Below are 26,692 nucleotides of genomic sequence, written 5' to 3'. Positions count from 1 at the left end.
CCCTAACCACTCCCCTGCCAGCCTGATTGCCCCCAACTGCCCTCCCTGCCAGCCTGATATCCCCAGCTGCCCTCCCCTGCTGGCCTGATTGTCCCTAACAGCCTCTGCCTTGGCCCCCACCAAGATGGCTTTGTCTGGGAGGAAGTCGGACGTCCGGAAGATGGCTGGTCGACCCAATCTAATTAGCATATTACCCTTTTATTAGTATAGATAGATTGTAGAGGATAGGATTGCTTAAATGGGAGGGGAAAGCCTTTTTCAGCAGGAGGAGATGCTCTTGGCAGACAAAAACACATAATCCCTAAACCTGGACTGATAGCCAGCCATATGCACTATTCTGCCAAAGTGGTCCCAGATTAGGTTCTGATTGGTCAGTTTCGGTGCCAGTCACTGTCAAAAGCTCCACCGCCTAGGCAGCCATTGGCTCCTGGCACTTCACCCAGATTTGGTTCTGATTGGTCAGTTTCGATGCCAGTCAGCATCTCTGGGCCTATCTCTAGGCCTGATTAAAGAGTCGGGGCTGATCAGCAGCCCCTGCTGAGGCCTGGAGAGAAACAGAGGCGGGCTGCTGGCGAAGCTAGGAGAGAAAGAGAAAGGCAACAGCTGATCAACGGCTGTGACAGAGGCTGCAGATCAGACCCTGCCTCTCTCTCTGCATGCCTCTCTCCGGGCCTGATCCGCAGCCCCTTCAGCAGTCAGTGCTGGGTAACTGCGCCAGCACCAGCTGCAGTCAGTGCTGGGTTGCCACAGCAGCCCAGCACTGACTTCCGATGTTTGTTCAAGTGTTTGGTGGAGCCTGCGGTTGTTACGGACCCTGGCTCTTTATATATATAGATTTGATTCCCCACTCTCCTAGTTTGTAGTGTTTCTGCTGAATAACCTGATGATATTTTAATGAGGGTTCCTTTATAGCTTATAGTTTTCCTTGGCTGCTTTGGCTGTTATTAACTTTTGACAGCTTTAATATAGTGTGCCTTGGAGCAGGTCTTTTTGCATTGAGGTAATTAGGTGCTCTGTTAGTATCTTGGATTGGAGGGTCCAGCTCTTTTTATAGGTATGGGAAGTTCTCATCTATTATTTGCTTAAATGGGCTCTCTGTTGCTTTCTCCCTCTCTTCTTCTGGTATACCATTATTCTTATATTTTTCTTTGTAATGGAGTCAGAATGTTCCTGTAGAGTTTTTTGGATTTTTTTTTACTCTCAGTTTTCTCTCTTCTACTTGAGTCATTTGTAGATTTGTAGATTTCTATCTTGAAGATCAGTAATTCTTTTTTCCATCTAAGTCTGCTCTATTTCCTAAACTCTCTCACTCATTCTTCATCTCATTTATTGAGTTCTTCAGAATTTCTGTTTCATTCTTTTCTATGGTGTTATGTTAATCTCTTTGATAAAGTTCCAAGCTTGTTGGACTGCCAGAATTTTCTTGTATCTCACTGAGGCTTTTTTCAGAACTGCAATCTTGAATTCTTTGTCATTTAATTGTCAGTCTTCCATATCTTTACGTTTATTTTCTGGAGATTTTTAATTTTCTTTCTAAACTACCTTGCTACCTTGCTTATTCATGGTAGTTGATGGGTTATTTCTCAACCTGGGCATTTGAGGGATTGAAATTTTTCTTCAGTACTTGATGTTTTTAACCATTTAGTAGGTTAAGTGGAAACATTTCTTTTGTTTTCCATTAGATGCTGTTGTAGTGCAACAAGGTTTTCTTATGCATGGGATTTGACCCTAGTTCTTCACTGTTACTCATTTTATAATAGGCTTTCCTGAACTTTCCAGAGCAATGGATGGGTCAGGAGAGTTTCTGTAGCTTTACCACTATAGACCTCCTTCTGTTGTTTATTGCAAAGTGATAAAAGGAAAGATGGCTTCCTGTTTTTTGAGATTTGGCTTTGTCTCACTAACCCACTTTTACCTAGACCCTCTGTTTCCTTTGCCACAGTGTGCCTGTCTTGCTTACTCCCAGAAGTTTCTTTTCAGTTGAACACTGTCCAGGAAGGGGAACTTTATTTTTGAGTCTAGGTTCATCATACCTTACAGTGTTGGCATGTGCAAAAGGTCCTTTCCATTTGCAGCTATTACACTAGAGCCTGGTGCATATCTTGCACAGGTGGGGTCCCGAGTGGGGTGGGGGGGACCAGGATGCAATCAGCCCTCCGGGCAGGCAGTGGGATGCTCTTGCTGGCCTGGGATCCGGATCTGTCCCCCTGACTTTCCTGCCGGTTGTGGGGAGCCATCTGGTGGTCACTTTTATATTGTTTCTTACTTGCAGAGCATCTAGGGAGGGTAAGTGGCCACGGTGCCCTAGGCCGACTTCCAGGAGGCCGGCAGCGCTGTTGGGATCATGCTGGCGGCACTGGTCCGTCAGTGCCTGGCCTGTTCTCTGGAGATTGGACCTTCAAGACTACTGAGGGTGTGAGTGGCTGCCGCCAGGCTGGAGGGCCTCTGGGACTGGTCTCAGCTGAGCAGTGCTCCTGCTGTGGGAACGCACTGACCACCAAGGGATAGCTCCTGCATTGAGCATCTGCCCCCTGGTGGTCAGTGTGCATCATAGTGACTGGTCATTCCGATCGTTCAGTCGTTCAGTAGCTTAGGCTTTTATATATATACTAGGGGCCCGGTGCACGAAATTCGTGCACTGGGTGTGGGGTGGGGGGAGTGCCCCTCAGTCCAGCCTGCCCCCTCTCACATTCTGGGAGCCCTCAGGCGTTGACCCCCATCACCCTCCAATCGCAGGATCGGCCCCTTGCCCAGGCCCCTCCGATTGCTGGCTCTGCCCCTTGCCCAGGCCTGATGCCTCGGCCAGAGGCGTAGACCCCCATCACCCCCCGATCGCCTGATCGGCCCCTTGCCCAGGCCTGACGCCTCCATCTCCCCCCGATCACTGGCTCTGACCCCTGCCCAGGCCTGAGGCCTCTGGCCCAGGAATCATGCCTGGGCAGGGGACCCCCATCTCCCTCTGATCGCTTGCTCCACCCCCCGCCCAAGCCTGACGCCTCTGACCCAGGCTTCAGGCCTGGGCAAGGGGACCATCATATCCCCCCAATCCCCGGCTCTGCCCCCCACCCAGGCCTGATGCCTCGGCCAGAGGAGTTGACCCTCATCACCCTCCAATCACCAATCACTGGATCATCCCCTTGACCAGGCCTGAGGCCTCCGGCAGAGGAGTCAGGCCTGGGCAGGGGACCCCCAGCTCCCCGCAGTTACAGGCTCCACCCCTGCCCAGGCCTAACGCCTCTGGCCTAGGCGTCCGGCCCGGGCAGCGGGGACCCGCAGCGGCAGCGGCCCCGCGATCGTGGGCTTCGCTTTAGGCCCAGGCAAGGGACCCCTAGCTCCTGGGACTGCCAGCTTCGACCGTGCCCAGCTCCCATCGCTGGCTCCACCCCTACTTCCTGCTATCACTGGCCAGGGCAGCAAAGGCGCCTGATTCTCCGATCATGGCCCCAGGGCCGCCTTGGCCCTGCCTCTCAGCTCTTAACTGCCCCCTGGGTTTCCGATCACTGTCAGTGGCAGGGGGCTTCTTCCTGCTTTCCCTTTGGCCTCCCTGCATTGTGCCTACATATGCAAATTAACCGCCATCTTTGTTGGCAGTTAACTGCCAATCTTAGTTGGCAGTTAATTTGCATATAGCCCTGATTAGCCAATGAAAAGGCTAGCGTTGTACGCCAATTACCATTTTTCTCTTTTATTAGTGTAGACTAGAGGCCCAGTTCACAAAAATTTGTGCACTGGCAGGGGGGGATATCCCTCAGCCCCACTTGTGCCCTCTCACAGTCTGGGACCCCTCGGGAGATAACGACCTGCTGGCTTAGGCCTGCTCCCGGGTGGCAGAGGGCAGGCCCAATCCCTAGATGCAGCCCCTGGTCCGGCTCAGAGCAGGGCTGATTGGGGAGCTGCCCCCTGTCATGCACAGAGCAGGGCAGATCGGGAGGTTGCGATGCCACCCTCAGTCACGCTCAGGGTAGGGCCGATTGGGGCGTTGGGGCGCCACTCCCTGTCACACTCAAGGCAGGGCCGATGGGGAGGTTGCGGCTCCACCCTGTCACACACAGAGCAGGGCCAATCAGGAGGTTGGGGAGCTCCCCCCTATCAGGCACAGAGCAGGGCCGATCAGGGGGTTGGGGCGCCTTCCCCTGTCACGATTAGAGCAGGGCGGATAGGGAGGTTGTGACCCCGTCCTCTGTCACACACAGAGCCGCAGGGCGATCAGGGGGTTTGGGCGCTGCCCCGTCACGCTGCTCCAGGGGCCAGGAGGCCTCGCGGCTCCGCTGATCCCAATGCTGGGAGGCCTCGCAGCTCCACTGATTCCGGTGCCAGGAGGCATCGCAGCTCCTTTGATCCCGGGTTCGGGAGGCCTCATGGCTCTGCTTATCCCAGGCCAGGAGGTCTCGCAGTTCCACTGATCCCGATGCCAGGAGGCCTTGTGGCTCCATTTGACACAGGGGCAGTGAGGCCTCGCGGCTCCGCTGATACCGATGCCAGGAGGCCTTGCGGCTCCGCTGATCCCGGTGCTGGGAGGCATATTACCCTTTTACTGTATAGGATAGAGGCCTGGTGCACAGGTGGGGGCCGGCTGGTTTGCCCTGAGGGGTGTCCTGGATCAGGGTGAGGGTCCCCACTGGGGTGCCTGGCCTGCCTGCATGAGGGGATGATGGCTGTTTGCAGCTAGTCACACCCCCTTCAGGGTGGGGGTCCCCACTGGGGTGCCTGGCCAGTCTGGGTGAGGGGCTGAGGGCTGTTTTCAGGCTGGCGGGTGACTGAAGCTCCCAACCTCTCTTTTATTTCTTTTTTCTTTTATATTCTGGGATTTTATTTACCTTCTATGGCTGTCACTGGAGCTGAGAGTCGTTTTTAGCTCTGAGGCTTGGCTCCAGCTCTGAGACCTCGGCTGCTGAAAGCAGGTTTCTGGACTTTGTTTACCTTCTGTATTTGAAACTTTGTTGCGACTCCAGCTCTGAGATCGCAGCAGGTTTCTGGGGTTTTGTTTAGCTTCTATATTTGTAACAATGTTTCTTAGAGAGCAGCTCAGAGCCCAGCAGGCAGATGGGGAACCTGGCATCATCCATCACTGGAGCAAGCAAGCCTCCATGTTCACATCAGCTGCCTGGCTGCCGGCCGCCATCTTGGTTGGCAGTTAATTTGCATATCTCAAGTAGCCAATGGGAAGGGTAGCGGAGTTACGGCTAATTATCATGTTTCTCTTTTATTAGATAGGACTAGAGGCCCGGTCCACAAAAATTTGTGCACTCAGAGGGGAGGGGGGTCCCTCAGCCCGGCCTGTGCCCTCTCGCAGTCTGGGATCCCTCGGGAGATAACGCCCTGCTGGCTTAGGCCTGCTCCCGGGTGGCAGAGGGCAGGCCCAATCCCTATGTGCAGCCCCTCGTCGGGCTTAGAGCAGGGCCGATTGGGGAGTTGGGGCGCCACCCCCTGTCATGCACAGAGCAGTGCGGATTGGGAGGTTGTGATGCCACCCTCAGTCATGCTCAGGGTAGGGCCAATTGGGGGTTTGGAGCACTGCCCCCTGTCACACTCAAGGCAGGGTCGATGAGGTTGCGGCTCCACCCCCTGTCACGCACAGAGCAGGGCCAATCAGGGGTTGGGGCTCTGACCCCTGTCACGCACAGAGCAGGGCCGATCAGGGGTTTGAGGAGCTCCCCCCGTCACTCACAGAGTAGGGCCAATAGGAGAGTTGGGGCACTGCCCCCGTCACACACAGAGCAGGGCGGATCAGGGGGTTGGGGCACCGCCCGCTATCACCCACAGAGCAGGGCCGATCAGGGGGTTGTGGCGCTGCCACTGTCACACTCAGAGCAGGGCCTATGGGGAGGTTATGGCTCTACCCCATCACACACAGAGCAGGGCCCGTGGGGTGGGGGTTGGGGCGCCGCCCTCTATCACCCACAGAGCAGGGCCGATCAGGGGGTTGGGGCACTGCCACTCTCACACTCAGGCCAGGGCAGATGGGGAGGTTATGGCTCTACCCCGTCACACACAGAGCAGGGCCGATCAGGGGGTTGGGGCGCTGCCCCCTGTCACACACAGAGCATAGCCGATCAGGGGGGTTGGGGCGCCACACCCTGTCATACACAGAGCCGCAGGGCGATCAGGGGGTTGGGGAGCTCCCCCTATCAGGCACAGAGCAGGGCTGATCAGGGGGTTGGGGCGCCTTCTCCTGTCACAAACAGAGCAGGGCGGATAGGGAGGTTGTGGCCCCGCCCCCGTCACACACAGAGCCGCAGGGCGATCAGGGGGTTTGGGCGCTGCCCCCGTCACACTGATCCCAGTGCCGGGAGGCCTCTCGGCTCCGCTGATCCCGGTGCTGGGAGGCATATTACCCTTTTACTATATAGGATAGAGGCCTTGTGCACGGGTGGGGCCCGCTGGTTTGGCCTGAAGGGTGTCCTGGATCAGGGTGGGAGTCCCCACTGGGGTGCCTGGCCAGTCTGGGTGAGGGGCTGAGGGCTGTTTTCAGGCTGGCGGGTGACTGAAGCTCCCAACCACCCCTTTTTTTCTTGTTTTTTTTTTTTTTTTTTTTTTTTTTTTTTTTTTTTATTCTAGGCCAGCTTTAGCTCTTAGGCTTGGCTCCAGCTCTTAGGCTCCGCTTCTGAAAGCAGGTTTCTGGCCTTTGTTTACCTTCTGTATTTGAAACAATGTTGCGATCCTGCTGGCTGAAGCCCGGCGGACTAAAGCAGGTTTCTGGGGTTTTGTTTAGCTTCTGTATTTGTAACATAGTTGCTTAGAGTTGCAGCTCAGAGGCCCGCAGTGGCAGGAGGGGAACGTTGGAGTCCTCCATCACTGAAGCAAGGAAGCCTCATGTTCGCTTTAAGCTGCCTGGCTACCGGTCACCATCTTGGCTGGCAGTTAATTTGCATATTGCCCTGATTAGCCAATGGGAAGGGTAGCGCCCGTACGCTAATTACCATGTTTCTCTTTTATTAGATAGGACTAGAGGCCTGGTGCACGTAATGCGTGCACTGGGGGTGGGGTTCCCTCAGCCCACCCTGCCCGTCTCACAGTCCGGGAGCCCTCTGTGGATGTCCTACTGATGGCCATAGTCTGGCAGCAGAGGCTTGGTGCAGGCGTCCCATGTGTATGTGTTTGTGTGTGTGTGTGTGTGTCTGCTGGGGCCTGCCCCCAGCCGCGCCACATAGGCTCCGAGCAGTTGCCTTGTGTGTGTGTGCCCAGTGGTGGTCTGCTCCCAGCCACATTGGAAGCTCAGAGTAGGCGCTGTGTGTTTGTTTGTGTGTGTGTGTGTGTGTGTGTGTGTGTGTGTGCTGGGGGCCTGCCCCCAGCCTCACCTTGGAGGCTAGGAGCATGCGCCCCTCTCTGTTGATCTCTCAGGCTCCTGGTCTCCACTGCATGTTGTACTCTCCCTTGAGCTGTGGCCAGGTTGGGGAGCCCTTTCCTGCTGTGGGATCGCCAGGGACAGGCGCACAGGGGGCTGGCTGGAGGCCACCCTATCCTGCTGTGGGATCACATCAGCGATCCCATGGGCAGGCAGGTGCACACGGGGGCTGGCTGCAGGCCGCCCTATCCTGCTGTGGGATCGCATCGGCGATTTCATGGGCAGGCAGGTGCACACAGGGGCTGGCTGTTGGCCGCCCTTTCCTGCTCTGGGATCGCAGCGGCGACCCAGGAAGAGGTGCACACGGGGCTGGCTGCAGGCTGCCCTATCCTGCTGTGGGATCGCAGTTGTGACTCAGGGGCAGGCGCACACAGGGGCTGGCTGCAGGCCGCCCTTTCCTGCTCCGTGATCACCACGGCGACCCCATGGGCTGACGCACAGGGGGGCTGGCTAGAGGCCGCCCTTTCCTTCTCCATGATCTCCGGGGCGATCCCGTGGGCAGGAGCACACAGGGACTGGCTAGAGGCCACTCTTTCCTGCTGTGGGATCGCCATGGCTACCCAGGGGCAGGCGCACACGGGGGCTGGCTGCAGGCCCCCCTTTCCTGCTCCATGATCGCCACGGTGATCCCACAGGCAGGCACACAGTGGGGCTGGCTAGAGGCCGCCCTTTCCTGCTCCATGATCTCCGGGGCGATCCCATGGGCAAGTGCACACAGGGGCTGGCTGTAGGCCGCCCTTTCCTGCTCTGTGATCGCCGCAGCCATCCCACGGGCAGGTGCACACGGAGGCTGGCTGCAGGCCGCCCTTTCCTGCTGTGGGATCCCCGTGGCAACCCAGGGACAGGCGCACACAGGGGCTGGCTGCAGGATGCCCTATCCTGCTGTGGGATCGCAGCTGCGACCCAGGGGCAGGCGCACAGGGGGGCTGGCTGCAGGCTGCCCTATCCTGCTGTGAGATCGCAGCTGCGACCCAGGGGCAGGCGCACACAGAGGCTGGCTGCAGGCCGCCCTTTCCTGCTGTGGGATCTCCGGTTGCTCATCCCTGGCAGGGGCGGCCAGGGAAGAACCCGCCTCTTCCCTGCCCCCCTCCAGCTTCTCCGATCACTGGCATGGGGGCGGGCAAAGGCGGCCGGTTCTCCGATCCAGGGCCAGGGGCAGTGCCTCCCAGCTCTTGCCTGCCGCCTGTGTTTCCAGTCACCATCCCTCCCCTGTGGCCTCCCATCATTGCGCCTATGTATGCAAGTTAACCGCCATCTTTGTTGGCAGTTAATTTGCATATCACCCTGATTAGCCAATGGGAAGGGTATCAAAGTTACGGTTAATTACCATGTTTGTCTATTATTAGATAGGATACATAACCCTTCTAACCTCTAGTGATTCATGATTTTGAGCTCTCCTGTCCTCAAGCCCTTTAGTTGCCCTATTACTTTTGCCTTTCTGCTTCCTTCTTCATACATGCTGATACCACGTGAGTCTATAGTTGGTGATTTAACCAGGCCCTGATTGTATTTGAGAACTTTGGGGGATACTTTGTCACCCAGTCTTACAGATTTTGTCCATGGGGTTCTGGTTTGGCTGTCCAGGTGACTTTGGAAGGGGTGAATCTGAGACATTAAAAATTTTATTGAGAGACAACAGGGATTTGCATTTTAAAAAGAACACTCTGCATTGTGGGAAATTGATTCAGTGCATAGAAGGAGATAGGTTAGGAGGTTTTGGTAGTTATTCAGGTGAGATAATGGTGGCCTTAGTCTAGGACCATGGCAGTGGGTCCTATTTTGGTGACTAGATGCATGTCAAAGAATGAGAGTGTGAGTAGAATTGGATGATGTCCCAGGATTGGGATTTTGCAACTGTTACCCTGGTTATACTGTTTCCTAATATTGGGAATACTTGTGGAAGAGTAGGTGGTTTTGGGTGAGAATTTCTTCCAGGTGCTCCCCAGCCCCAGGACTAGGGAGAGTTGTCCTGTTAGGAGCCATAGGAGGGATCCTTTTTTCCAGGCTCAGTTCACACGTTCCTGCTGCACATCCCTTGGACTAGACTGGCCAAGAAGCCCACTCCATTTCTGGACAGATCCTTTGTATCTTTCTCGTGGTATTCTTCTGTCTGATAGTCTTGTGAAATGTCAGCTCTCTCCATGCCTCAGTTGCTTCCTTCCAGTCTACACTGCAAGCTCCCATAGAAGCAGAGGTCACCATTCCAAAGTGCCTTGGCAGCATCTGACACACAATAGTGCTCAATAAGTTGATTGACGATTACCCCTCTTAACACTGCCAGAAGCAGAGTTGACCCTACGCCCTTTACATTGGCTCCTTCACTTCCCATTCACCCTCCCACTGCAAAGAAGGCAGTTGTTCAAGAGAGCTGGTGGGCCAACCCTTCCAAGTCTGCTGCCATGCCCAGACAGACTCCTCAATCAGTTTGTCCACAACTGCATGAGTGCAGATTGGTATACTTTTACTTAAAAGTACAGATAGTAAATATTTTAGGCTTCAGTAACCAAGAAACAAAAATAAGGTATTATGTAGATACTTAATATGTATAATGTAATCACTTAAAAATATAAAAACCATTCTGGGCAGATCCTACAGAAACTGCTTGCCAGATTTGACCCACAAGTTGCAGTTGTCTGACCACTGTCCTAGACTCATCTACTTGTCTCCTAATTGCAGGCATATTGCCTGTTGAATTTTAGATGAATTCAATAAATTTTTGTTGAGTGAATGCATATTGTACTTACAGATTTGGAGCTCAGGTAAGAGGGGTAAACTAAAGATAGGTATTTGGGAGTAGTCATCAAACAGTAATTGAAGACATGAGAGTAGATGAGATCCGTTGGGAAGAATGTAAGGCAGGAAAGGGCCTACGATGGAGCCTTTTGCTATGATTCAGAGAACAGAATAAGTCATGACTAACTCAGAAGTATTTGCTGCTAACAGACCTAAGCCATTTGGCCATTTACACTCATCTGGTTTTCATTTACATTCATTTTGGATGAATAGGATACCTTTAACTATTAGAGATAAGTGAGGATAATAGATGTTTTTTCCTTAGAATTTTTATTACCAATGAGTTATAATAAAACAAGCCATAGACAAAATTCTGCTACTTATACAAACGTATTAGCAAGCAATCACAAAACGCCATGCAGCTTGTTCTATGAGTTTAGCCCTTTTAGACTCTAGTCTACTACCTTGCAATAAAACTTCAGCCATAAGCAGATACCACAAAGATCTGACTAGGATTAGGTGCCAGAATCCTCCAAGAAGGGGTGGGACACGCTATCAAAGGGAAACCTAGACTCAAACACTTCTCTGAAGTAGACTGCAAATAGGTACGGTGCAAGGCACCTGTACAATATTCCTCGTCAGTCCATGTATCTTGAACAATTCTGTTCCACAGTAAAAGGGTATCAACATATCTTTACTAATTAACAAACTAGTGTCTAAATTCAGATGTTGATACGCAAAGCACTTACTAACTGGGAGCTAATTCCTGATATAGATGCTTAAAATGCTAACAACTTCTGAAGTGTGGATTCCTAATATTAGGGTACTTTAAAAGTTAACTCAACTATATCCATGCTGAAGGGTTTTTGTTGTTGTTTATCCTCACCCGAGGATATTTTTCCATTGAGAATGGAAGGGAGGGGGAGAGACAGAGAGAAAAACATCTGTGTGAGAGAGATATATTGATTGGTTGCCTCCTACATGCGCCCAACCCAGGCTGGGGACTGAGCCTGTGACCAAGGTACATGTCCCTGAGTGGAACTGAACCCGAGCAAGATGCTTCAGTCTGTGGGCCAGCACTCTAACCGCTGAGCCAAACCAGGTAGGGCTTTGCTGAAGAATTTGAATGTGATGTACAGTATAGCAATAATTTGGTCATATTTTGGAAAGGATATGCCACAAGGATCTTTTTGTTGTTGTTATGTACCATCTTATAACAATTCATAAATAATTAAATGTAGTAGTTATTCCAATGAACATGTTTTTTCTTCTCAGTTCTAGTAACAGTTGGATTGGCTATTCATATAGGCAAATTTTAATAATGGTGCAGTTATAATCTTCAAGTGAATAAAGACAGTTTACAGAGTTATCAAGTAATACTTCATTAATATTGGTATTTGAAGATTGCTCAACATTTATTACCATTTTATATGATGAATTTATACAGAAAATATTCTGTATCAATAGTATTGAAGTCAAAACACAAAAACATATTACATATAAAATTAGATTCAAAGCTCTTTCTTTCTACTGTTGAAACATATTAATGATAATAGTTTTATCAATGCATCATCCCATCACATTAAATGAATGCTACTAATTTGAATTTTGTTTGGCAGGGTTTTGCTTGTTTTTGTTTTTAATCCTTACATGAGGAAATGTTTACATTGATTTTAGAGAGAGAGAGGGAGGGGGAGGGACAGAAAGAAACATCGATAGGTTGCTGCCCTGACTAGGGCTCGAACCCGCAACCTGGGCACGTGCCAATTGAACCCATCACCTTTTGGTGTACTGGACATTGCTCCAACCAACTGGACCACACTGGCCAGGGCTGTTTGGCAGTTTTATTTACATTTGATATATATCTATATCAGTGGTGGCGAACCTATGACACGCGTGTCAGAGGTGACATGCGAACTCATTTTTTTGGTTGATTTTTCTTTGTTAAATGGCATTTAAATATATAAAATAAATATCAGAAATCTAAATCTTTGTTTTACTATGTTGCAAATATCAAAAAATTTCTATATGTGACATGGCACCAGAGTTAAGTTAGGGTTTTTCAAAATGCTGACATGCCGAGCTCAAAAGGTTTGCCATCACTGGTCTATATTTAAGTTTATATCTGTATTAATACTTTAGCATAATTTAGTTTCCATGGGATTTATTTCCCTAAAAGGGTGTTAATTTATCACTGAAGTTTAATAAAACTTTACAGAGATACCATAACAAAAGGATATGTATATATATATATGCCTAAGCGACCATTTGACCATTTGACCGGTAGCTGTGATGTGCACTGACCACAAAGGGGCAGACGGTCAGTGCACAGGCAGGGAAACATGGAACAGACTGATGAATCTCAGAGGGAAGGGGGTAGGGCAGGAAGAGTTTAACCAAAGATCTTATATGCATACTAGAGGCCCAGTGCACGGACTTGTGCACCGGTGGAATCCCTCGGCCTGGCCTGCACGTTCTCACAATCCAGGACCCCTCGGAGGATGTCAGATTGTCGGTTTCAGCCCGATCCCTGCATGCCAGGCCAAAGGACCCCACTGGTGCACAAATCCATGCATTGAGCCTCTAGTTATTAAATAAAATAGTAGCATACTGAATCTGGCAGTATCTATCTACACTAATAAAAGAGAAACATGCAAATTGGTGTCACTCTGCAGTGCTCACCAGCCAGTCAGATGAGTATGCAAATTAACCCAACAAAGATGGTGGTTAATTTGCATACATAGGCACCCAACGGCCTGGGTCCCGGGAACATCATCAGCACCCAGGTCACTCCGAGGTAGGCCCTGTGTGGGCCCTGAGCAGCATAGAAAGGGCCTGAGCCAGGGGGCTCCTGGGCAGGGGTGGGGCCAGCCATCTGAGCTGCCAGGGGGAGGGGGGCTGCCCAAGCCTAAAGTCTCGGCCAGAGGCGTTAGGCCTGGGCAGGGGGTGAAGCCGGCGATCAGGGGGAGATGAGGGTCCCCTGCCCAGGCCTAAAGCCTGGGCCAGAGGGGTCAGGTCTGGGCAAGTGGCGGAGCTGGTGATTGGAGGGGTCTGGGGGTCCCCTGCCCAGGCCTGATGCCTTGGCCAGAGGTGTCAGGCCTGGGCAAGGGGCCGGTCCGGCGATCAGAGGGTGATGGGTGTCGATGCCTCTGGCCAAGGCGTCAGGCAGGGGCGGGGGGGGCCGAGCCAGAGATCGGTGTGAACTATAGAGGAAACATCTTTTCTGACCGCTCATTGCTAAGCTCCCTGTATGCCACTGGTAATATTCTTAGTAACCTGGGTAATAAGAATTCAGAAAGGTGATCTAGGGTTTTTCACCACATTCCTGGCGAAAAAAACGAAGATCCGCTACTGGAGGACTAAGAAATGTCATATTCTGCCCTAGGCGGTTTGGCTCAGTGGATAATGCCTCGGCCTGCCTACCACAGGGTTTGGGTTCAGTTCTGACCAAGGGCATGTACCTAGGTTGCAGGCTCTTCCCTGGCTGGGGCCCAGGTCAGGGCTCATGCAGGAGTCAACCAATCAAAGTGTTCCTCTCTCTTTGATGTTTCTCTCTGTCTTTCCCTTTCTCTTCCACATTCTCTAAAAATCAATGGAAACATATCCTCATGTGAGGATAAGAAAAATAATAAAGAAATGTCATAGCCTATGAAAGACACATCTTGAAAATGCCTAAAGAAAGTTGTCATATTTTCATGGTGAAGGGACTGGAGTCCATGTTGATGAAAACACCTTGGTGGCTGCAGTGACTGGCAGTGGCTGCAGCAGCGGGGTGATGGGGCCGGTGCCTTCCCCTGATCAGCCCGGTCGCCTCCCACAAAGGGAGACCAGACTGTGGCTTAGGCCCGCTCCCCAAGGGGAGCGGGGAGCGGGCCTAAGCCGTCACTAGGACATCCCCTGAGGGCTCCCAGTATGTGAGAGGGGGCAGCCTGGGCTGAGGGACACCCCCTGCCAGTGCACGAATTTTGTACACCGGGCCACTAGTATATATATAAAAGCCTAAGCGACTGTTACAACCGCACGGCCAGTCACTATGACACACACTAACCACCAGGGGGCAGACACTCAATGCAGGAACGCCGCTCAGCCAGAAGCTGGGCTCACGGCTGGCAAGTGCAGCTGCAGAGGTGGGAGCCTCTTCCACCTCCGCAGCAGCGCTACCGAGCGCCGGCGGCAAGTCCAGTGTGGCTGGGGTATGCGGGAGTGGTGCAGTGCCCGACCCTGGCTCAGGCTCCTCCCTGGCCGTCTGCTGCTTAGTGCACTGCTACATCCCTTGAACCTCATAAGCCTGCAGTTACAATCTCCAGAGAATGATTGAAGCGAGGACACTCAGGATAACCAGGATGAGCCTGATATTGCCACCAGGCTCCTGGTACTCTGCCTTGGGCATGGAATCTAATCCCTTGCTGATTGCCCTGGAGCTACAGAGGAAGGCAGCAATATAACATTGGCCACAAGGTAGTGGCTGACAATTGGGGTAAAAGTCAGAGAGAGATGGATCTGAAGGGTGGGGGCATAGGCAACAGAGCACCCCTCTCCCCCTCCAAGACCCCCAAATTTGTTCACCTCAGAGTGCCTCTTATCTGGCTCCGAGCTGTGGAAAGCGTCCAGCATGGCCCAAGGTGTCCACTGGGGACCTCCTGGCTGGCAAGGTGTGACCCTGGCTGCAGAAGGGACATTTGGAAATATTTTTTCAGGAAGGTGCATAGAGGAGGACAGACTCTCCACACGACTTCCCGGTGTTTCACAGGAATGTGGAACCTCCCCGGGCACGCAGGCATGGGCTCCTGATTTCCTTTCAATGTGCATCGTGCATGGGGCCACTAGTATTAAAATAATATACCGTGAGCATGTAACCTTTATGTAGTCTTTATTCCAAAAATATAATTTTACCATACTTATCTATATTTATAAAAGTCTAAGTGGCCGAATGACCGGTCGACTGGTCACTATGACGTGCACGGACCAACAGGGGGCAGACACTCAGTGCAGGAGCTTCCCCCTGGTGGTCAGTGCACTCCCACAGCCAGCCTCCCATCGGTGGCTAATCTCCTGTGGTCCCTCCCCCTGGCTGGCCTGCCCTGATAGGCCCTGATAGGCCAGCTGGCCAACCTCGTGGTCCCTCCCCCCAGCCGGCCAACCTCCTGTGGTCCCAGCCTCCCAGCTCCAATGACCCCAATTAGGGCAGCCGGCCAACCTCCCATGGCCTCTCTTCCACTCTCCGCCCCCCCGACCCCAGCCAACCTTCCATGGCCCTGATCGCCAGCCAGGCCAAGGGACCCCACCCATGGACGAATCTGTGCACTGGGCTTCTAGTATATGTAATGAAATAATCTATATATCTATGTAAAAGACTAATATGCTAAGTGCCCAACCGTCCAACCAGATGCTGTGATGAACAGTGATCACCTGGGGGCAGACGCTCAATGCAGGAGCTGCCGTGATGCGCACTGGTCATTTACAGAGAAACAGCACTGTGAACCTGCACCCACAAAGCAACACTTGGCTTCCCCCAAGTGGGACACAGGCCCCACCACCACCCTGGAGCCCACCAAGTCGCAGCCAATGGTGCTGAGACCCCTTGGTGCAATATGCAGCCCACAGCCTAGCCTAACCCAGAAATGGTGGCTGGAACACTGGGTAATGATGTCACATAGCAATGCCCAGCTTCCTCTCCCTAGCGATGACTAGCCTCCTTGCAGTTTCTTCAACCCAGGAACACGACTTGCTTTATAGCCAGGTGCAAACATTTCACACTTTAACCAAATGTCTGTGAGGTGTTTTCCCATGCCTCATCTCATTTGATCCTCACAGAAGTTGTGGAGTAGGTAGATAGTAGACTTGCTGAAATCCTATTTTCATTAGCCGGAAAACAGAGATTTAGAAAGTTTAGAAACTTGACCCGACTGAAAAGCAGTAAGAAATGGTGGACCTTGAAAATGACTTCAGGTTTTCTCACTCTGCAGAATATAGTCAGACACTGCTGCAGTTAAATATTTTACCCTTTGTTCTCCCTGCATGATCTACAGTAATAATCTGCTTTGTGTTGACATTTATTGCAGTGTTGCTGACAATTACCTGAAAGAGAAGTTGGGGTACTTCACTGGGCTGGAAAAATTTTAACTAAGTCAGAAAGCAGGTCTAATTAAACAAGTTTACCTATACTATCCTATCTAATAAAAGAGAAACATGGTAATTGGCGTACAACTGCTACCCTTCCATTGGCTAATCAGGGCGATATGCAAATTAACTGCCAGCCAAGATGGCGGCCGGCAGCCAGGCAGCTTGAAACTAACATGAGGCTTAATTGCTTCAGTGACGGAGGAAACCAACGTTCCCCGCCTGCCTTGCAGGCCTCTCAGCCTGCAGTTTGAAACATTTTAACAAATATAGAAGCTAAAAAAAACCCCAGAAACCACCTTTCAGCGAGCTGGGATCTTAGAGCTGGAGTCAGAGCTGGAGTTATACATTGTTTCGAACCGAAACAAACCAGATACCTACTTTCAGCAGCGGAGGCCTAAGAGCTGGAGCCTCAGAGCTAAAGCTGGCCCAGAATTAAAAAAAAGAAAAAGAAAAAAAGGAGCGGTTGGGAGCTTCCGTCACCCGCCAGCCTGAAAACAGCCCTCAGCCCCTCACCCAGACTGGCCAGGCACCCCAGTGGGGACCCCCACCCTGAAGGGTGTGTGACCAGCTGCAAACAGCCATCATCCCCTCACCCAGGCTGGCCAGGCACCCCATTGGGGACCACCACCCTGATCCAGGACACCCTTCAGGGCAAACCAGCCAGCCCCACCCATGCACCAGGCCTCTACCCTATATAGTAAAAGGGTAATATGCCTCCCGGCACTGGGATCAGCGTGACAGGGGGCAGCGCCCAAACCCCCTGATAGCCCTGCAGCTCTGTGTGTGACAGGGGGCGGGGCCACAACCTCCCTATCCACCCTGCTCTGTTTGTGACGGGAAGGCACCCCAACCTCCTGATCAGCCCTGCTCTGTGCCTGATACGGGGGAGCTCCCCAACCTCTGATCGCCCTGTGGCTCTGTGTGTGATAGGGTGCGGCACCCCAACCCCCTGATCGGCCCTGCTCTGTGTGTGACAGGGTGCGGCGCCCCAACCCGCCCCCGCCCCCACGGGCCCTGCTCTGTGTGTGACAGGGTAGAGCCATAACCTCCCCATCGGCCCTGCCCTGAGTGTGAGAGTGGCGGCACCCCAACCCCCTGATCGGCCCTGCTCTGTGGGTGATAGAGGGCGACGCCACAACCCCTCCCCCCCCACGGGCCCTGCTCTGTGTGTGATGGGGTAGAGACATAACCTCCCCTTTGGTCCTGCCCTGAGTGTGACAGTGGCGGCGTCCCAACCCCTGATCCGCCCTGCTCTGTGTGTGACAGGGGGCGGTGCCCCAACTCCCCTATCGGCCCTACTCTCTGAGTGACGGGGGAGCTCCTCAACCCCCTAATGGTCCCTGCTCTGTGCGTGACAGGTTGGAGCTCCCCAACCCCCTGATCGACCCTGCTCTGTGCATGACAGGGTAAGGAGCCCCAACCCCCCTGATGGGCCCTGCTCTGTGTGTGACAGGGGGCAGCGCCCCAACCCCCTGATCGGCCCTGCTCTGTGCGTGACAGGGGGTGGCGCCGCAACCTCCCCATCTACCCTGCCTTGAGTGTGACAGGCGGCGGTGCCCCAACCACCCGATCGGCCCTACCCTGAGCGTGACTGGGAGTGGCATCGCAACCTCCCGATCCGCCCTGCTCTGTGCATGACGGGGTGGCACCCCAACACCCCAATCGGCCCTCCTCTGAGCCCAACCAGGGGCTGCACCTAGGGATTGGGCCTGCCCTCTGCCACCTGGGAGCAGGCCTAAGCCAGCAGGTCGTTATCTCCCGAGGGGTCCCAGACTGCGAGAGGGCACAGGCCAGGCTGAGGGACCCCTCCTTCCCCCGGGGGCACAAATTTTTGTGCACCGGGTCTCTAGTATATATATAAAGCTCTCCCTGGCGCCAGTCACACATGTGTGTTTTGATCTGTCATCGTCAATCGTAATTTGGTTGACACTTCTATTGAAAAAGGGCGAATAGCATTATTAAAATATTTCTTTTAATTTCCTGTCAATGTGAACAAATCCTTGCACTGGGCCTCTAGTTCATTATATCAGTACATCAAGGGGAGAGAGGATATTTAATCATTTCAATAATTGCTGATAAGATGTGCCTGGTAAAGACAGAGAATTAGAAGGGTACTTTTTACCTTTTGATACAAAATATCTTCCCAAACTTATTTTCATTTTCATGTGGTTTTAAGGCCATAATAGTGAGTTGTTTTCTTTTTAAAAACGTGAATTGTTTGAGATAGATTTCTTTGGTTGCAAACATCAAAAACCAGTCCTGCTGACTTAAGCAAACCCATAATTTATTGGGGAAATATGGGGTAGTTCATAATTATGAATAGGCACACCAGATAACTAGAAATAGAGCAAGTCCAGGACATAGGCATCATTATGCCTGGTCCAGTGCTGCTTTTTTTTTCTTCCCACTTAGCTCAGGGTTCAGAGTTATGGGGAATAGAGTTCTGTTCATTGTTTGAGTCTCATGCCCTACTTAACCTAGTAGAGATTCATTAATAGGCAGTTCTATCATGACTACACAAGGGAGAGTATACAGTTCTCTATAGTAGCCTGGATGCAGTTAGGACAGGGGAATGGAAAGGCAGCCAAGCCACACCTCCTCACTCCCTACAAAATTAACCAAGATATCCAGTAACATAGACAGTTTTGGCTTTTAACCCTCCTTTAGTTTATTATTTAAAGTCTAAAACTGATCAATCCTTAATTCTTAAGAATAAATTACCTCAAAAATTTAAAAAATTTTAAATGCCTAAGATCTTAATTAATATATGAACAGTATCAATATTTAGATACTTAATGTAATCTTTTTCTTTTTAGACAATGCGAAGACACAGAAATGAAGTGACAGTTGAACTACGAAAGGTAAGGATGATTTACATGTAATGAAAAGTAATGAGGATATTTTTTCTGATGTTAAAATTCTGTATAACTTGAATAATGAAAATAATATGGCAAATTAGTGGTCATCTCTAAAACCACATAGCATAAAAATACACCATTTTTTATAAAATCTTAAAAGTAGCTGGGATAGAACCAAGATGGCAGCATAGGTAAACACCAGTACTTGCTGCCTCCCACAATCACATTAAAATTACAAGTAAAATACAGAACAACCATCATTCAGAACTGCCTGAAATGTGGCTTAATGAAAGTCCTACAACTAGAGAAGTAAAGAAAGTATATCGAGATAGGCCTGATACCCAGGTGTGACATTTTTTTCTCGGCTACTGAGGCCTCCTGTGAGAAGTAGGGGTGCCAGCCCCACAACAGACCCCCAGCTCAGGGTTTCAGAGCTGGGAAGAGACATTCCTATAACTTTAAAACCAGCGGGGATTGTGGCTGAGTGACAAGGAGACCCCTAGAGACCCAGCAGTTCCTCTTAAAGGGCTGACACATGAACTTACACGGTCCCACTTCCTCTGAGCTCTAGCACTAGGTGGTGGCTTATGGGGAAGAACTAGATTGTCTGACATCAGGGCAAGAACTCGGGGGTGGCTTTCTCCCAGACAGGGTTCATTGTTCCTGTGCTGGAATCTCCCCTGTTGCAGTGCTGACTGGCAGCCATATCTGAATTTTCATCATTTTACCCCACACTGTTCACTCCACCTTGGTGATTCCCTGAGAACCCGACCCATTCAATTTGAAGCCCCACCCAAGCTGTTTGCAGCAGCTTTTCCATATGAATGGTCTGTCCTGGTTCGGGCTTCAGACTTTTCTAAAATCTCTCAAACAAGCAGCAGCTGGTATCAGCATGCCTCAAACCTATCAATAAGAGACTGAAGGCCCAGCACTAGCACCAGACTGTCTTGCTTCACAGCGAGGCCTTGTCTGGGCAATTCCAAACCCAATATAATAGCAGCCATCTGCAGATCTCTCTGTAGCTCTTGCTGGACAGCCCCAAGCAATAGCTGGCTTTGCACCTCCCCGGAAGCCCCAGAGCCACTGCACCCGGTGGACAGCTTCAGACCATATCAGATACATAGGGGTGTGTCCTGCACAGCAGCTCTTCATTGTAGATGCAGCTGGTCCTTACAGTCAATTGGCCTGGAGGTCAACTTCTCCCAGTGACACCAACAGCAATCAAGTCTCAACTACAAGACTGCACACAGCCTACACAGGGGTGAACCTAGAGGGCCCAGCTTAGGTGACTGGGAAGCTACACAGGCCACCCTACCAATTCCAGGAGACATAACTGCTCTACCTAATACATAGAAACAATCACAGGGAAGCAGCCAACATGGGGAGACAAAGAAACATGTCACAAATGAAAGAAATGGAAGCAAGCAAACTACTGGGGACAGAGTCAAAAAAATGGTTATAAGGTTGCTCAAGGATCTTAATGATAGCTTCATGGGACTTAGTGAGACTCACAAGAATCTTAGAATTTCAAAGACATGAAAAAGGACCAGTCAGAAATTAAGCATACACTAACTGAAATAAAGAATAATTTACAGGAATTCAATAGTAGAAGATTCTGAAAATCAAATCAATGATTTGGAATATGAGATGGAAAAAAAAACAACCCAATCAGAAGAGCAAAAAGAAAAAAGAATCCAAAAATATCAAGATAGCTGGAGGGGGTCAATGGCGGGGAAAGGGGGACATATGTAATACTTTCAATAATAAAGAATTATTTAAACAAAAAACATAAAAATATGAAGATAGTGTAAAGAGCCTCTGGGACAACTTCAAGTATACCAGCATTTGCATTATGGGGGTGCCAGAAAAAGAAAAGAGAGAGAGCAAGATACTGAAAACCTATTTGAGGAAATAATGGCAGAAAACTTCCCCTATGTAGTGATAGAAATAGATTAACAAGTCCAGGAAGCATGGAGTCCCAAACATGAGGAATCCAAAGAGGCCCACACCAAGACACATCATAATTAAAATGCCAAGGGTTAAAGACAAAGATTGAGACTCTTAAAAGCAGCCAGAGAAAAGCAATTAGTTACCTACAAGGGAGCACCCATACGACTGTTTGCTGATTTCTCAACAGAAACTATGCAGGCCTGAAGGGAGTGGCAAGAAATATTCAGTCATGTAAAGCAAGGATCTACAACCAAAATTGCTCTACCCAGCAAAACTTATCATTTTGAATGAAGGTCAGTTAAAGGCTATACAGACAAGAAAAAGCTAAAGGAATTCATCATCAAATAAGTATTAAATGAAGTGTTGAAGGGTATTCTTGAAGAAAAAGAGAAAGGAAAGAAATAAAAAATATGAACAATAAAAATGGCAATAAATACATATCTATCAGCAATTGAATCTAAAAATCAAAATAACTGAACAAGAAATCTAATGAACAAAATAAACTGATGAATAAAATAGAATCAGAGGCATGGAACAGACTGATGAATCTCAGAGGGAGTTAGTGAGGGGGTTGCAGGAAGAGATTAACCAAAGTTCTTATATGCATATATGTATTAACTCTGGACACAGACAGTAGGGTGGTGAAGGCCTGGAGTGGGGTGGGAATTGGGTGTAGGGGAGCAATAGGGAGGAAAAAGGGGGACATCTGTAATACTCTCAACAATAAAAATTTTTTTTAAATAAAAAAGAAAAAGAAAAGTATCTGCTAATTCCAGTGTTCTTTCAATTACTTAACTTCTTCATGGATACTTATAAATTAACAACAGTGTTTGGGCAGTCATATTTTTAAGTTTTTTCATATCCTTGGGTCATTTGTACCAGAGATGTGAACTAAGCCTTAGCCTACCTAATACAGTGAGTAAAGTGAGCTCCTTGCCAATCTTAACATTTTGGTCTTAGCATTTCTTTTTCTTTGTAACTTTTTATTAACATATAGCATACATACATAAAAAGTTAACACATCTTAAGTGTACAACTTGATGAATTTAACAAAGTGAACACATCTGTGTAACCAGCTCCTGAATCAAGAACATTACCTGAATCCTAAGGCCCCTTATGGATTACTACTTTCCCCCAAAGACTATTATCTTGGTTTCTTACACTATGAATTATTTTGCATATTTTGAACTTTATCCCATATAATAAAAGCCTAATATGCTACGTGTCCAACTGTTTGTTTGACTAGTCACTATGATGCACACTGACCACCAGGGGGCAGATGCTCCAACCGATAGGTTAGCTTGCTGCTGGGATCCGGCTAATCGGGACTTGGTGAGATGGGCTAGACACGCCCTGGAGCCCTCCCGCAGTCCCTCCCCACCCCGATCGTGCACAGGTGGGGTCCCTCAGCCTGGCTTGCACCCTCTCGCAATCCGGGATCCCTTGGGGGATGTCAGAGAGCCAGTTTTGGCCCAATCCCCACAGGCCAGGCCAACGGACCCCACCAATGCATGAATCCGTGCACCAGGCCTCTAGTATAAATAGAATAGTGTGTGCCCTTTTTTGTCTGGCTTTTCGTTCATCATTTGAAGATCATTCTCCTTAAGAAAGGCAATAAGAATAAAATTGAAGTTAAGTAATTATTTATTGTCATCTGTTAACATTATACCAGCTATCCCCAGATGTGGGCCTTTGGTTTTTCTTAACATTTCATGCTTGGAATACAACTATAAAACTTTTATATTGGTCTTGGTATTATTCGGACTCCTCCCCTTGTTTTAAGCTTTTTAGCACTTTTAGTATGCTTCTAATTTTTTTAAACTATTTACTTATATTTGTTATTTGTCCTTCCCTCTATGACTGTACTACCTTCTGTAGTTAATTTATAGAGTTAAAAATACTTGCTTGTCGTTGTGGGTTTATTGATTTAGAGAGAGAGAGTTAAGTTCTTACATAAGTTCTTCACTCATTGGTTGATTCTCGTTTTTGCCCTGACCCAGGATCCAATCCACAACCTTGGCATATCGGGATGACACACTAACCTTCTGAGCAACCTGGCCAGGGCAGAGCATGATTTTTAATATCCACGTTAGTTAATTTAGAGACTCTTATCTTTTCTGGATAATATTGTTTCTTTTTCACTTACCACAGTTAGTTCCTGAACATCCTATAGGACGACCAAAAATAAAATTTACTAAAGAAATCTCAAGCAGTCCCTTATTTCACATGTCAGGATTCCCTGAATAAGCAGCAAAAAGTGAACCAGTCCTTCCTGAAACAAAGCCTAAATTTCAGACAATGCTTAATTGCTTTTAATATGATTCTACAGAGGTGTGGAGAGCCCTTCAAGAGAAGATTCCTCTACTCTTTATCATCAGAGCATTTAACTCTGACTTCAGCCTTACTATTTTTGTATCTCCGTTGAATAGAAAATCAGTGTCATTACTACATTGAGATTCTTGAAAATACAAGAAAATAGAGCTACTTCCAATAGTTTCATAGATGAGCTCTACCCATTTCTATTAGATTACACACTTCTAAAATGAAGGTAATAACCAGTTCACCGCCACCCCCCCCCCCCCACTCCCACCCTAGATATTCCCAAGTCTCCCTCCCAGGTCATCCCAAAATGCTTAGTCAGATTCTGGACATGTCATTGTCACTCATTAAATGTTAATATTCAGAAATTAAATTGAATGATGATATCTTAAAATTTTGCTTGTATTTAAATCATTTATTGAAGTTTTATGAAAAACATCTTAGATATAGAACAGTGCTACTCAGAAGTCCTGGGATAAGTTAGGGGACTTGTGTCAGAATATTAAACAAGGCACTGCTTCCTTTACCAAGGAAGTCTTTCTGCCTAAATAAATCACAGAACTAAAGTATATTTAGTTTCATAGTTGATTTCTGGCACAAACTCCTATCTTATAGCAGACCTGTAAGAGATATTTCAAAGACCTTTAGTCAGTCCAAGGACAATACTTTGAATAGCACTGAAATTGACTTATCAAATTGAGGGTAAAGCTCATTACTAATATGTACTGTTTTACTGGCCTCAAACTCTTTGGTTTTTTTTTTAATTTCTTTTTTTCTCCCACACAACCAAATTCTGCAACTCTTGAAGACTGGTATTGAATTTTGGTTAATGTTTGCACCATATAACCTTACATAGTAACTTATATAGAGCAATTGCTTAATAAAAACTTGAAAAGATTGCCCTAGCTGGTTTGGGTCAGTGGACAGAGCATCGGCCTGCAGACCAAAGGGTCCCGGGTTTGATTCTGGTCAAGGGACATACCTTGGTTGCAGGCTCCTCCCTGGCCTGGGGTGCATGCAGGAAGGATGTTTCTCTCTGTCTTTCCCTCTCTCTTACACTCTACCTAAAAAAAAAAAAAAAAAAAAAAAAAAATCAATAGAAAAATATCCTCGGGTGAGGATTAACAACAACAACAAAAACTAGAAAACAAAAAAACTCGAAAGATCTAACTCTTTTTGTTTAACCTTTTTGTCTACTTTTACCTCTTTGATCTCTTACTTTCCTACTTAAGTAGGCCTTTATGCATCAACACTTATACAGAAGTTAGTACTTCTGTTTTATATTATGTTGTAAATAGTTACATAGGAATTAAATAACTTGCCTAAAATCACACAGCTGATAAAGTGGCAGAACTGAGCTCTTAACCATTGTTATAAATGCCTTTTAATGTAAAAGTTAAGTGAGTAATGCCTCATAAGTTGGAAATGAGTCCAAAACCTGTCACTGGCATTTTTAACTTTGACACATTAGATTAAAATCCTATATAATAAAAGGCTAATATGCAAATTGTCCCCTTGACTGGAAGTTCGACCAGGAGTTCAATCTGGGGGTGGGGCCTGCGGACCAACTGCTCATGGCCCCTCCCCCCAGCCGGCCTGACCTGACTGGCCCTGATTGGGGCGGACCAGCCGGACCCCACCCATGCATGAATTCGTGCACCAGGCCTCTAGTTTGATACAATATTCTCTTGATTGATCAGTCAGATATGCCATAGGACTTTACTATGGCATAGATGTGGGAGTGAGGGTGGTTAAGTTCTTACATAAAAACAGAAAGGACCAAAATATCTCACTTGACTGATCAGATACAGCATTTAATTTAGTTATTTGACTTTTTAGTAAATGTCTCTTTTATAAAATGGCCTAAATTTCCCACATTAACAAGCTAAAGAAAAAAAAATGATTATATCAATTGATGCAGAAAAAGCACTTGACAAAATCTAACATCCATTCCTGCTAAAAACTCAACAAGTTAGAAATAAAGGGGAGCCGAAACCGGTTTGGCTCAGTGGATAGAGCGTTGGGCTGCAGACTGAAAGGTCCCAGGTTTGATCCCGGTCAAGGGCATGTACCTGGGTTGCGGGCACATCCCCAGTAGGAGATGTGCAGGAGGCAGCTGATCGATGTTTCTAACTTTCTATCTCTCTCCCTTCCTCTCTGTAAAAAATCAATAAAATATATTTAAAAAAAAAAAAAAAAAAAGAAAGAAAGGGAAATTGCCTCAACTTGATACAGAACATTTGCAAAAACCTACAGCTAATATACTAAGGGTGAAACACCGAATGCTTTCCCCCTAAGATCCAGGAACAATGCAAGGATGTCCATTCTCACACTTCCTATTTAACATAGTGCTGGTATCCAGCATGTACAACAGATCTTCTTATAATATCATTTTGTTCAACCTCATTTTCTTCAATGTCATATCATTATAACATTGATTAGATGCCATAGGAACTTAAGTCTTTATATCAATTTTATCAATTAACCAGTGGTAAAATTGGTTTTTTTCAATTGGTAAAATTGGTTTATATCAATTAACCAATGGTAAAATTGGTTTTTTTATATGTTTTTTTATTTGAAGTTGCAGAACCTTTTGATGATGATAAGGGAGTACTTACTGTATAATGCTTTCAAATGGAAGCAATGTTTGCTTCAACAGTATAAAAAAGCAAACCAATTAGAAAATGGGCAAAAGATATGAAGATACATTTTATTGAAGGGGTTATGCAAATGGAAATCATCATTATGGTGATAATTATTCATACCAATCAGGGAAATATAGACTAAAATCAATTAAGCATCTATCAGAATGGTTAAAATTTAAAAATAATAACAACCCCAAATGCTGGTGGGAGGATGCAGAGAAACTGGATCACTGATACATTGCTGGTAGTAATGTAAAATGGTACAGTCACTCTGGAAAGTATGCAACCCATCAGTGATAATTCTAGGCATTTATCCCGGGGAAGTGAAACTGGGTATTCCTACAAAACCTGTACATGAATGTTTATATCAGTTTTATTTGTAATAGCTAAAACCTGAAAATGACCCAGGTGTCCTTTAAAGGGTAAATGGTTAAACTGTGATATGTCTGTAGGACGAAATGCTCCTCAACAATAAAAAGGAACAAACTGTTGATAGAAGCAACAAGTTGCATGAATTTTCAGGAAATTATGCTGCGGGGGAAGCCCATCATACAAAAAAAGTTATATACTATATGATTCCATTTATATAACAGTTTTGAAATGATAAAATTTTAGAAATGGAGGACATATTAATAGTTGTAAGGGTTAAATATGGGGACAGGGAGGGGGTTTTGCTTTTAAAAGGCAACAGGAGGGCATCTTCTGTTTTTGGTATTGTT

At 48.1% G+C, this 26,692-nt stretch overlaps 1 protein-coding gene across 1 annotated transcript in view; it reads left to right on the top strand.

The window, feature by feature from the left end:
* Positions 1 to 26,692, top strand: part of KPNA3 (karyopherin subunit alpha 3) — a 110,888-nt gene that overhangs the window by 44,105 nt on the left and 40,091 nt on the right. The window contains exon 2 of the mRNA XM_081082791.1: positions 19,018 to 19,062. Within this exon, the coding sequence (XP_080938917.1) occupies positions 19,018 to 19,062 (45 nt within the window). The remainder of the gene's footprint in view (positions 1 to 19,017; positions 19,063 to 26,692) is intronic.

This window comes from Myotis nattereri, assembly GCF_964212035.1.
Source record: "Myotis nattereri genome assembly, chromosome: 2".
Lineage (NCBI taxonomy): Eukaryota > Metazoa > Chordata > Mammalia > Chiroptera > Vespertilionidae > Myotis > Myotis nattereri.
Note: the sequence above shows the minus strand (reverse complement) of the source record. Positions and strands in the feature narration are given on the sequence as shown.